The sequence below is a fragment of the Rhynchophorus ferrugineus genome, unplaced genomic scaffold, assembly GCF_030347505.1.
Source record: "Rhynchophorus ferrugineus isolate W39M unplaced genomic scaffold, kcgeb_rfMv2 rfM4, whole genome shotgun sequence".
NCBI lineage: Eukaryota > Metazoa > Arthropoda > Insecta > Coleoptera > Curculionidae > Rhynchophorus > Rhynchophorus ferrugineus.
Window position 1 is genome coordinate 13996537 of NW_027472583.1, and position 13932 is coordinate 14010468.

General features: G+C 30.1%; 1 protein-coding gene across 2 annotated transcripts in view; it reads left to right on the plus strand.

Moving 5' to 3' along the window:
* The window catches only part of LOC143195208 (A-type potassium channel modulatory protein KCNIP1), a 438330-nt gene that overhangs the window by 326405 nt on the left and 97993 nt on the right, over positions 1 to 13932 (plus strand). For both annotated transcript variants that reach the window (XM_076402179.1, XM_076402178.1), the window contains one exon: positions 8747 to 8938. In XM_076402179.1, the coding sequence (XP_076258294.1) occupies positions 8747 to 8938 (192 nt within the window). The remainder of the gene's footprint in view (positions 1 to 8746; positions 8939 to 13932) is intronic.

Consider the following 13932-nt stretch of genomic DNA (forward strand, 5'->3'; position numbering starts at 1 on the left):
TACTTATTATATAAAAAATCAAAAAAAAGAGCTTTTATTAAGCTAAACATCTCCTATTATTATTATCACCTTTATTATTACAAGTTATTTAAATACAAGAAGATAAAAAAACAGGAACTTTAGAGAAAAAAAATTATCAATATAAAGTACCTTCTGAGAGCTCAAAATATCACCACTAAAATCATTACAATTCAGTATAAATTGTTTTAACTTATCCGTCAGATTTGACCTACTCCGATTTCTGGTTTCTCTCAAGCTTCTACCAATCTACTGAGTAACTTAATAGATAATAAATTGTTAAATAAATACTTCAAAAATATTAATAAATTAAAACTAAAGATTTCGTTTAGAAATATTTGTAATTTTTATTATTGATAATATATCCATATCTATAAAAAGAAGAAGTGATTTTAAAATTAACTTATTAATTTCTCCCGCCGTAAACACCTGATGTTTTCTTATAAGACCTGGGAGAGTGTAATGTTATTTGTCAACAGAAACGTATTTTTCTCGAAGCTAGCACACTGTTTACTTCAGCCTTCAAATTGGAATATACACTTGGAAGATTTTATTACTATCTATAAAAAAATATTCCAAAGGAGATATTTCATAAATGTCGGGATGGGAGAATAAAAATAATAAACCTTGAATATAATTCTTAGCGCCAAAAAAATATGTAATAAGAGATTTTATTTTTATTTTTTATATTGTTAACATAATAAAAGAAGTATAAATTTTACGACACTTTTTCAACAATTCGTTGTTACATATGTTTAATTGACATCAGTAAATATATGTAGTAACTGTTTCATGCAGTTTTAGCAGGTCACAATACACTATACCAAACTGATCCCACAGTATGCACCGAAAGCCTTCATAACAATGAACATTCCACTTCGATGTCGATATGGATGATTCTTCTAAACTAGCCTATGACTTTTGCACTTGAAATTGATATAGTAGATCAAGCTTTCATGGCCAGTCACAATACGCCACAGAAAACTTTTGTTTTATAGCCCAAAAGCAACAATTCGTATATGATGGAGCTACATCTGTCTTCGACAGCAAAACTATCAAAATGGTTGAAAAAACAGTGAAATTGGTTGTTTGACAATTATTTACACTGATACTTCGAATTTTAATCAATATACATGCAAGCATGTAATATAAATATATTCAACAGTAATAAAAATTGTAAGAAAATATAAAAATAATAACAAAAAACAGTAACACATAAAAATCATTAAAATATTACTCTGCAAATTCCCTAACTACAAAAAGCCCTTTCGAAAATATTCTTTTAAGTCGATTTAGGAAAGAGGCCGAACGTATTACTACTTTTTGATCATAGTATTATTTTGAACAATCTTGAGTGAGCAATGAGAAAATACATAAATATAAAATTAATATTTTAACCAAAACATATTAGCAGAAGGTGATTTAAAAAAATACAAGAACTGAAATAATGTTGTCTTTGAAGGAAAATGTTCTTACAAGTACAAATACCCCATATTGCTGTTTTAATATTAATTCAACAAAATTACAAAATCCTTAGAATAGAGTAATAATTTTTTGATGAAATTGTTGATGCTTTAACACATGATTCTTGCTTCACCAAATACTAAACAATATTTTCAACCGTAACTGTAAAAAATGGATTGAATGGATTTACATACATGTCAAATCTTACAATTAATTATGTCAAGGCATTTGAATTACCTTGAAAACCATGGAAAATAGAAATATTGCCCATCGGCGTATGAACCAGAACAGCGTCTTTAAATATAAGACACGCAAATATAAGAATAAGAATAAGAATTGTGCTAAATCTAACTCCAATAATGCATCGACCTACCTCGATATTGGTCTCTATACCATCTTAAAGCAACAATTGAATCTTATTCCATACGTTCAATTCCTTATGGATTGCAGAGTAAATTGGCCCCATTAAATTGACCCCAACGTCTTTTACACTTGAGCAATTTTTTACACACAGCGGATTTCCACGTCGATACCATCCAAAAGAAAATGGTCCAGTACATTTTCTCCAGTTCGAGACTCTATGAAATTGCATTATGTTTTATATATAGAAGAATATATAGTATAATAGTTTTAAGATACTTAGTGCTTTAACTAGTAAACTAAGAAAACATATAATTAGTTTTATTACAATTTTATCGCTGAAATTTCGGAACTCATAATAAAACACCGACTTTCGAGATGAGCAAATACATTCAGAATACAGTGTCGATTTTGCTGAATATCTGTGCATGACATGTTATTTGGCACATGGAATTATTGTAGTATGTCATCAATAATAACACCATGCAAATTCAACCTCTTTTTCTATTAAGAAAGGAACGTCATGAATATATAAAGGTCCCCTTTTCATGTGGTATTTTATTTCCTTGCTTCTAAATTATTATAATGACTTTCAAATCTCTGAAAATGGTTAATTGGTCACCATTTAATTACTCTATTTTTTGATGTTATATGTTGACATGGATCTTCTTCGAATTACACATTCAGCACTTCATCATCGTCTTTGAAATCCAGAAACGAATTTCAATAAGCAGTTACAATTAGTCTCCGTCACTGTAAATAGTTTATTATAACAAGAATAATTTTTGTCCAACAGCGTCTAATGTAACAAAGATGCATTATTAATAAAAACTTATTATATAATCACATAAACTGTTTGGTGTCACTCAAGTTTTAATGGATAGTTTTAACTGTAAGGAGCGGACATTAAAAATCCAATCATACCTTTTACAACATGTCCAACATAAAAGTTCTATTAACAAATAAAAATATGGAAACACCAAGGAACACCTAACATTTTATTTATTAAGCGATATATGTTGGGTAATAATTCCGTTAATATAAAACTTGATCATTGTCTATTAAACCATCTGATAATGCCTACAGCATAACTATTTTACTAGTTATAAAATTGTATTAGGTTTATTACCCAATCATACTTTCGAACTTTTCCATTTATCATTAAAGTACATATACTAGCTGTTTAATAAGTTTGCGGGAATAAAATGGAAATTTCCGGGAACAAAAACGGAAAATGGATTTGAATATATCAATACAATTTTTATAAGCTCCAGTACAGTGATTCCAATAATCCTGTAATTTATAGATCCCATCACTATGGTGGTTTTCCAAGATTCTTGCAAAATAAGACAATATCTCTCTATGGCAATTGAATCTTCAGCGAAATAATATTTTGACGATTAAGAAGAACTCAATGTCGAACCACTTCTTACTTTAGTTTACTAATTTTAGCAATACTATTTGAATGGGTGACAAAAATCCTGTCCTGTAAAAATTGTATATTTTCATTATCTGCAGTTGGTCCAAAAAGTTACAATATGTTAATATTTCCTTATCTCAACAACTCAAGGAACTCTTTAACTTTATCTGGTTTTAGTTCATAGTGGGAGAACTAAGTATCATAATAGAGAAATGACACAGAAAATCCTTTGAGTTCTTTTTAAAATTCCAATAGAATATGCTTCCTTTTCACTGTTAGGCAATATGACATCAATGAGCGTGATGCCAGTAAAAGAATCACAAAGTAGTTATTTATAATAACAATCTAGAATAGAGAGGTTCCAAAAAAATATTAGTAAATAAATCTTCTTTTCTCGAAAACTTTTCTCTTTTAATCGAAACTTTTCTCGAGAGACCTCTATTGAGTTTTTTCCTTATTACTCTATGAGTATGGACAACATAGAAAAGGCCTAACCTCAAAATTTGGGGACAGTATTATTTACCTCTATATTACATTTATATTATCTGCCTTGGAGTATTAAAAAAACCTTTTTGGAGATTTTCTCCGATGTATTACTGCACTGAGGAACTCCAGAGCATCAATTAGCATTAAAACGTCTAAGCATAATACAAAATTATTAAAATAATGTATCAATGAAGCCTGTAACCATGCAAACCATCGTTGCAAACAAAACAACTAGGTCACACATAAAATTTGGAGCGTTTTGATGCGCATTTAAAATAACATTACTTTAAACGTCAGTTTTTCGAAAGAAAACGTGTTTTTTTGTTCAAAATTGGCTATATTCATCGACGTAATCTCCATCAAGAGCCACACAATCATACCAGCGCCGCGCTCTAGCATCAGCAGAACAATTTATCCTTTGCCTCAAAATTGGCCTGCCGCCAGTTGCCGCCCACTCAGATGATGATCATTTTAAACCCGAAGTGATGTGATGGATCCATGTTTCATCATAAAATTCCGGCTTGTTACGTTTAACCATAGCCAAACATTGGTCAGAATCATCGACACGTTCTTGGTTTTGGTCAACAGTGAGCAAACGCGGCACCCAATTTGAACAGAGCTTTCTTATAGCCAAATGAATGTTCATCACTACATAGTATAAAACAAAGTCGCCTTTTCTGTCCCTATATCCCTATGTGCGCTTAAATCTTTAAAACTACGCAACGGATTTTGATGCGGTTTTTTTCAATAGATAGAGTGATTCAAGAGGAAGGTTTATATGTATAATACATGCATAATATACTAATGCAACATTGCTAATTTTAGAGGTTTCTAACGTGATGTCGTAAATTAACCTATTTTTTTAGGCTTATTTAGCAATTAGCAAAAACGCTGCCTAACCCTACGAGTTAGATCAAATTAATATACTACAGTATTGTACACCATAAAAAGGTCTACAAAAAAGTCCGCGATGGTATATGTTTATCTTTTAGGGATAACCCACATTAACCATTTTTATTGTTTACTTTTTACGTGAGAAAATGGCTTATTTACGAAGCTATTTTAAGCAATACGGCATTAATCCTTATCGAATTAAGTACCTTAAATACAATGTGCAATTAATATAGATCAATATGGTTCCTTACAGCATGTAAATTAAACAAATATTTTCGGAGATATTACAAATTTAAAATTTGCGTTTAAAAATGTGTAATGTAATAAAAATTGTATGAATTTAGATATTCCATAGATAGCAGGAAATCTTCATAGTAAGTATAGGGGAAGAGGAATTGTTTTACTCCAAATTTAATGCGTGCAGGCCAAGGGCAGTAATGAATGAACCAAAAATACTGGATCGATTTTAATCATGTTTTCATTGAGTGACATAGGCATATATATTTTATGCCCGTGCAAAGTCGGAGCGGGCCGCTATGTTTTTATATACAACGTTCATATTTTTTCTGTAGTGTATTTAATTTAGTATCAGCATTGCACCCGTGCGAAGCCGGGGCGGGTCGCTAGTGCAATATAAAACCGACACCTTATTTTGATATATTTACGATGTTAGCTAACTCACGCAACTTCACTTTTTGATCATTCAAAACGATTTTGTGGATTTTTTGATGTGTTGGACTTCATTTGGAGTTCCACTTAAAAAAGGCACCGGACTTTTCAGCTCACATGTTACATACTGTAAAAAGAAAATAATTAGTCATCATACCCCTACCTCATATAACTTCCTGATTTTTTAAAATATACAAACTAAATCTAATTGAATTATGTAATTTGGGCTCTGTTCTACATTTATCGAATAAATGCATTCCTTGAACTTGTTAAACAACCCAGTATATAACGTACTATGTAGCATAGTTCAAACGTCAGTACACCTTTAGAAATCATATTTAAGCCTCAACGGACCATGACATTATTTTTTTAATGGCTTCAAGCTTTATTTATATTAAAAGTTCTATCGCTTCCAAAACGCCCCGTATACAACAAAGATCTAACTAGGCAATGATACAACTTTCTCGGGGGGTAGTACATTGAAAGTAAAATTTAAGTGGATATGTAATAAAAGCGGCGATATGAGGAGAAAAAAGCGAAAATCTAGGATGGCGCCCTTGAGGGTCGAAAGTTGAGGGTTGCTAACTTGTAAAGTCATGTGTTTTTATCAAAAAACTTAAGGGCAGAACTTCCACACTTGACTCCGTAGAAGGGAGAAGTGGCGGATATAAAAAAGGGTCGTAGAAATGGTAAGAGGAAATTTGCTGACACGGGAGAATATTTAATAGAGAACTCCCACATATACGTATCGTGAAATCAGTATTAATGAAATTCCGTAAATACATAATAAGTTTTATTCATAATCCAGTATATTAAAATAACCTAAAAATTTTGTCATTCATAAATGATTGGATAGATAATACGTACTATGATCGATTGAAATTCGAACACAATATTGATTAACTTAATAAAATCATGCTTCCATCATAATTGTGTAAGTTTCAATAATAAACAAAGTATTAATAAATTCAAATAACTACACCAGCCAGCTTGGTGGCGCAGTGGTAAGGGCGATGGGACGGTCTTCCTACTGTTGCGATAGCCGCGGGTTCGAATCTTACTGGGGCATGGTCGTAAATGTTTCTAATTGTTTAAAATTTGTGAATGTTCTAGACAAGAGTGTAAAATCCGACAAAGAAAATGATCCCAGTCACGCCAGTAAGACCACCCCGGCCTTCTGGGATGATTTACTAAAGTTGATCACTCGCCAGTCGGTAGGCTTAATGCTGAGGACCGTGGTTCGGAGCCCACATTAACCTTTAGGCCCAGTCCAGATAAACCCATAGTTAGTAAAAGGAGACTTTTTAAAATATATATAAAGAAAAATTACTACACCACTAAAAATGATAAAAAAACTATCATAAGTAAGAATTTTTTCAGAACTATATCAACTTCAGAGCATCAAATGTAAGTATAAATGATCTTTATTTACTATTATGTTATAAACATAAGTATGGAATAATAAATTAAATGAATATATGAAAACAGAGAAATATGAATAAAACAATTACGAAATATATATTAAAAAATTGTAATTACAGTCCCAAAATTAGCAATAGGTTTTTCGAAACTTCTATAAAGTAAATAATCAAAATAATTAATACGTAGTCCAGAGGATTACGTATAAATATATTACGATTAAATGCCACATTGTCACATTACTTATTGCATTAATGTTTATAAATTTAGTGTTTATAAGTTTAGTGATAATTTACAATATCTTCTATTTGTCCTATTTGTAAGATCTATACAAATTATGTAATTAATTTCATGTTAACTCCTACATGTTTTCATCACTTCATTTATGTGTTCATATAGTAATTATCTTTTATCCATATTTATTACCAAAATTATATATTTCAAAAACAATAAATACACCAGGCTGGTTAAAAGAATAATTACTTTAATATGTGAAAGCAACTTTTGTTCGTGTAAACCACTTCAGGGGGAAATTAATAAGATTAAAATCATTTATATTTCAGGGGAAAATCAAATTTTTTTTATAAAATATACTATTTAAATACCAGTTAATATCTGTATAAAACATTTTCGAAATACATCAACAATATCTAATCTGACAACCGATAACTTACTTTCTAAATATACCTTGTTATTGCATTAAAATTGTAGAATAAAAAACTTTAAATTCAAATAAATCTCCAAAATCTACTTAAAATACAATATTTTAATTTAATGGGAATAGAATTACATGTCACAATTTTGATTAGGAAACCATCCATTCCATTTTTATAGACACTTAATTGTATACTATTCATATTACATGTAGCCATGCAATATTTTCATTATTACCCTTTACAATATAATTTTTTTCATCAACTAGAACAAGCAGCAACTAATTATTATTTTTCTTAGTACATTGCCTTTACTCAGTTTATGCAACAGTTAAATGTTTAAAATAGTTAGCATTTGTTGATATAATATCAGATCGAAATAAAAAAAGTCTAGGGTCTTTTTCAATTAAAAAAAATATATTTATCTTAGTGATACAAAAATATCGTCGATAATAACAAATGTCATGAGACATGAGAGTTAAAAAGCTTTAGGTTGTAAAACTATAATCTCGTATATTAATAAATAATATTAAAAGTGCATATATTTAGAAACTAAAAATCTATAGACCAATATTAAACCCCAATATAAACCGTTAGAACCTAAATTGTAATTAAAGCGCAAAACACAAAGGACCGGAAATATAAATAGTCCTCTTTGGCCATATTCAATTTAAGTGAAACAATGGAATAAAAATTAGAATAATAAATTGCTATTTATACTCAATATAAATTGTGCACAATTTTTAAAAAACAATATATTTATTATAAAATATATTTTAATTGCTAAATTGCATCATAATTCTTAATTATTAGGAGTACAAATAAGTATTCACAGTTAAAAAGAGCAATCAGTAGGCTACGTTAAATGTCTCTAAATGTAAATATTTACAAAGTAACATTGGACCATATCCTTAAAATATAAAGAATTATATGATTTTCTTTCAATCAAGAAAGGAGGGAAGTGTTCCATTTTTGCTTCTTTATTTTGAAGAAATGTCAGGTGAGATGTGAGATGTCTACTGATATTTGGTAGTTTGCGATTTGTTACTTAATTTTAAAAACTCATTAAAAGTATTAATATTAAATGATATCAGTTATAATTAATATCAATATTAAGCTTTAATATTAGGCACACCGAAAAAATATCAATTTCAGACAATTTAGGATGAATATAGACAATCTTCACTCCTAGATATACTTACGTTATTAAATGAACCTGTAGTGTTCTTGAATTATTTCCTTAGAATATTTTCCCTCTGGTTTTGCATTTCTATCGCTGCCATACAATTAGGTCTAAGCTTTATGAGACAAATTATTTTATACGTACTAAACTTGGAAACCAATTAAAGACTTTTTTTTATAGATTCAGAACTAGAAGATCTCGAAACACCACCCAGATATCGGCCGGACAGTCTGGAATCTCTTTGCCGAGCCACCAGATTCACTCAAGACGAAATCAAGAGGATCTATCGAGGATTCAAGGCCGAGTGTCCAACGGGTGTGGTTCGAGAAGATACCTTCAAGATGATTTACGCTCAGTTCTTTCCTCAAGGAGGTAAGTTCGAATCCAATAAATTTTACACATACATTTTAATTTTAATTAATTAATTAATTGATACAGAATATTTTACTCCAAGTCAATCCAGTTAGACTTCTATGTCAATTTTATATATTTTTACATAAATTTATAGATAATGATTTAAATTACCTTAGGAGGATATCATTATTTAGGAGGATATCATAGTACCCTTAAGAAGATTTTTCAAAATTTAAATTATTTTCAGAGATATAGCTACTTTAGTAACGCCACATGTTAAAACGAAATTTTAAACACGTTATTCTCGACAATATATTTTCATCAAGTTCATGATAACATGGGTGTTATCTCAACTCCTAATTTTACACATACTTACATTTTAATTTTAATTAATTAATTAATTGATATAGAATATTTTACTCCAAGTCAATCCAGTTAGACTTCAATGTCAATTATATATAGTTTTACATATATTTATAAATAATTATTTAAATTACCTTAGGAGGATATCATTATTTAGGAGGATAACATAGTACTCTTAAGAAGATTTTTCAAAATTTAAATTATTTTCAGAGATATAGCTACTTTAGTAATGCCACATGTTAAAACGAAATTTTAAACACGTTTTTCTCGACAATATATTTACATCAAGTTCATGATAACGTAACTGTTATCTCAACTTCTACTGAAATAGTTTGCTTGAAAATTGATGTGAGCCTTCTCCATTCTCTATTCTTCTATCGCATTAAAGCAAAACTACAAAAAGTTTGGACTTTTACTATTAGTAAAATATTCGGAAACCTTAAAAAATGTTTTAAATTATTTTCATATTACCGAAAAGTCTTAATTTAACGAGAAAAATGAAAAAAAATCCCTTTGTCTGTTTCTTTAACGTCCCTATAGAGTAGAATTTCTTACTTATGCACATAAAGAACTAGACATTCTGAGCAAAAATGAAATGAGAAACGAAAAAAAGTGATGTTTGGCTATACATTGTTATTTATCAAATTATCTAACAAAAATGACCTAACAGTGAGAATTGCGTACATAAAATATATTTCAGTTTCATTGCTTCTCCGTTTTCTGAAAATTAAATTTTATTTAAATGTTAGGACTGTTACATACGAGGTTTCCAGTGATTCCTCCTAACTAAACTATCACTATATTTTGGTAATGGTTCACTAATAAGATAATTACATTTTATTGTTATTAAGATAGTTTCATTTTTGTATTGTTATGTTTGTGATTGACAAGAAGACAAGACTGCAAAATCCGACAAGAAACATGATCGCAGTCACGTCAGTAACCAGGCTGGGCACCACCGGATATTTTCTGAGATGATTTTTAAGTCGGTCCCTCGCCTGTCGGTAGGCTTAATGCCGATGACTGTGGTTGGTTTGAAGCCCACGTTAAACAGTAGGTCCAGTTCAGATAAACCGTAATTGGTAAAAAGGAGATCTTAAATATTTCTTAAAAAATAATTAACAAAAACAAATTAAAAACTATATAAACACATAAAATTATAACGTTATAAAAAATACAGTTAGTTTTAATAAATATTCGAAACCAGAGAGTTTAAAAAATATTTCATATCACACATCATCAAATATTTTAAAATGTTTGTTTTCATATTATAAATATTTTCATATATAAAATATATTAATTGCTTTAACATCTAAATTTCAAGTAAATCGCGATGTTGTTGTCAATAATTAAAAAAAAAACAAACATTAAACCTACGATCTCCTCATATTCATAACATAAACATAGTTGTTAATATATCTTTGAGCGTACATTTGCTTTAACTAATTCATACTACAAAGGAGAAAGGAGAACCCTTAGACTAAAGGATTAAGATTGATTGATTTTCTTATCGTCGGATTATATCGCTCAGGTTTGTATAAAATAATAACGTATAGAACACTCCCAGGCAGTAGATTACGTCCATTATCAGTTTATTTAATGACGAAGTTCATCAGTAGATCATAGTCCAGATAATATTGTAATTGTTATACATGGTCGACAAAAAATCCTTTAACATTTGAAATGCTCCAAATAAAATAAATATCCTACGTAAATCCAGAAATATTTGTTCTATTTTGAGGTGTACAAATTGGGTTTTTTTATATATAACATTTAATTTATTGATTTTTACACTTCTGCAACCTGAAGTAAAATTGCGCGAAAATCAATTAATTATGCTCTATTTTGTGCTTGTTTCTTTAATTAATTAAAGGAAAGTTTAAATGTATCACAAAAATGTTTGATATGGTAACGATCATAAATCTATTTCATGTTTAACCCAACCTGTTTAGGATTTTTAATATTTTCTACTCATTTCTTAAAGATCGCTGGGTACCTTTTTTAACGGAAAACGATGCATGCATTTCCTCACCATCTGTGCATCGGGGCACATAACACTTTCCAAAACAAGAATGCATTTTAATTACCGACTTGTATATACTAATAAAATAAAATAATAAATTAACATATAAACGTTATAAAAAGCTAACCACACTTCTCTATATAGGACACATTGAAAATGCCGTCTTAGCATAGCGAATAAAGCAAGTAAGATGTTAAAGGTGGCGACATCTACATGTTGGACGTCGCGAAACATTTCCCCAAAATTTCCTATGAAGTTATATCTCTATTTCTCTATGGCTACAACTTCATAGATTGTTAACTAATTAAAATACAAATAATTATAAATAGGAAAAACGTCAGAAAAAATCAAAAATAGGTTATTTCAGGTCATAATCAATCTATTTGTACTGTCCGAGCTCGTATATCACTAATTATGTTCCTATCATCGCGAGGTGATTCAAAACGGCATCTATTTGAATAAACATTACAATTTGTAGAAGTTGTAAATCTCTCGTCGTAAAACGTTTTGTTTAGTTCCAGACCAACTGTTCCGACACAGAAATAGATTACTGGTTATATATTGTATTGTTTTTTATTGCGACCTGGGATACATTTGTTAAACCGTATTTATCATCGTAGATTAAATCTTGCTTTGTTTCTAGATACTTGATTGTCTGTTTTTGTTACTTTGGTTTCGATTTCTTTGCGAATATGTGATTTTTTCTATATATAGGGTGGGCATTTGTCGTTGCATTTCTGAAAATTATATATAAACTACACTAGTGACTAAGTAAGTAATTTTAGACCTTAAAATTTTGTATTATTACTCCAAATACATTGTTACTAGTCGTTGCCGATTAATCTACAGTTTGTCTTTACAGTAATTAAAATCTAGGTATATAAGTTGCTATATACTAAAAGGGTTTTAAACAAAAAAAAATGTGTCAAGGGTTGTTTTACTTCAATATCGGCATGAAAATGGTGCTTTCCTCATGTTTCCTTGCGATTGTCTTGATTTCCTGAGTGACAGTCAGCATCTAAAAGGTCTCGGTGTAAGTAATCAGTCCTGTACTATCTGGGTTCACCTACAATACTCCTCAAGACTTTGTTCTGAAAAACTTTTATTGTATATATATTACTTTTCGCGGAACATCCCCATCGTTGAATTCCATATGTCCATATAGGTGTCAGCACTTGCTTGTATAATAGTAATTAAGTACATATAATTGTGATTTTCTTCAAATTAACCACTGCATTTTCCTATATTTTAACTGAAGTATTTTCCATTTCTTTTTTGAATATTCTTCACATGTTACATATTAATATTATTTATTGTTGTTGGTGCTTGTGTAAATCAAATTTACTATATAATTTACGAAATTAATTTACTACATATATGACATTTATCTGCATTAGCAGTTTTCCATTTAGTGTTATTGAGTTGTTCATTGTGTACGTTGATTAGTTTTTCTTATGCCGAAGCACATGAAAAAAACATTATTATTTTTGGTTTCAACAACTTAAAAGTGGTGTATGGTTAATGTAAATGACAAAGAATATCCGGGAAGACCAAAATTGAACTTATTGAACGAAAACCGAGCTCAAACTCTCGAAACATCTTCAAGCAGCTTAACAATTGATGAATCAACTATATTATAATACACCATATTGTAACTGACGACGAAAAGTAGATCTACTACCATAATTTCAAGGGCAAAAAGTCATTGGTTAGTCCAAAAGACCCATCCTCATCGACTCTGACGTGACCATTACGAGTTACTAAAAGCTAATGAAACTGTTACTACCTATATCTACCGACACCAATTGAACAATCGACGCATTTTAGCAAAACAAATAACAAGTCATCTTCTGGCATAACAACGCTCCGCAAAACTTTGTAAGAGTTGTGAATAATACATTGTTGCAGCTCGAATAGGAATCTCTGCTGCACTCAGCATACCCAACAGACAGAGCACATTCTGATTACCATCTGTTCAGGTTAATGGAATGTGACTCAACTGACACACGGTTTCGAAATGCTAGAGAAGTGGGAAAACGTATCGATGACAAGCAACCATCATTGTTTCAACATATTCGACACGATAAATGACGAAAAATAATTGTATTAACATATTTTTAATCAATTTTTCTTAACAAATACTTTTTAGGTAATAAAAATATATCAGAACCCATGCAAGCACTTAATATATTAAACATTTTCTTTTTTCTTATGGAATCCATCGAATCCATCTTTGTACAGAATCTAATTCTAACCGTCGCAGACATAAACAGCGCTGGAAATATTTTAATTTCCCTCGTGAAATTTACAGCTTAGGACGACACTCGACAAACTCTTACCTTATTAAGATACATGCCGTACCGGCACTGTACTATAATTAATTTTCCTGTCCCCCATAAATTTCCAGGAGGAAAATAAATATGCACGCTACTTAGCATACGTATATTTTATACGAAAATCTCCTTCTTGCTTGATGGAGTGTTGATTTTCGTCAGCTCGAACACGTCAAGTGAGAATTTATCAATATTCAGGAGAATGGCGAGGCCGCTATTCAAGCTGTTAATACGGCAATAAGATGGTATTTATGAAGGCATAATATGAAATTGCGAGAAGATATGTTTAAACA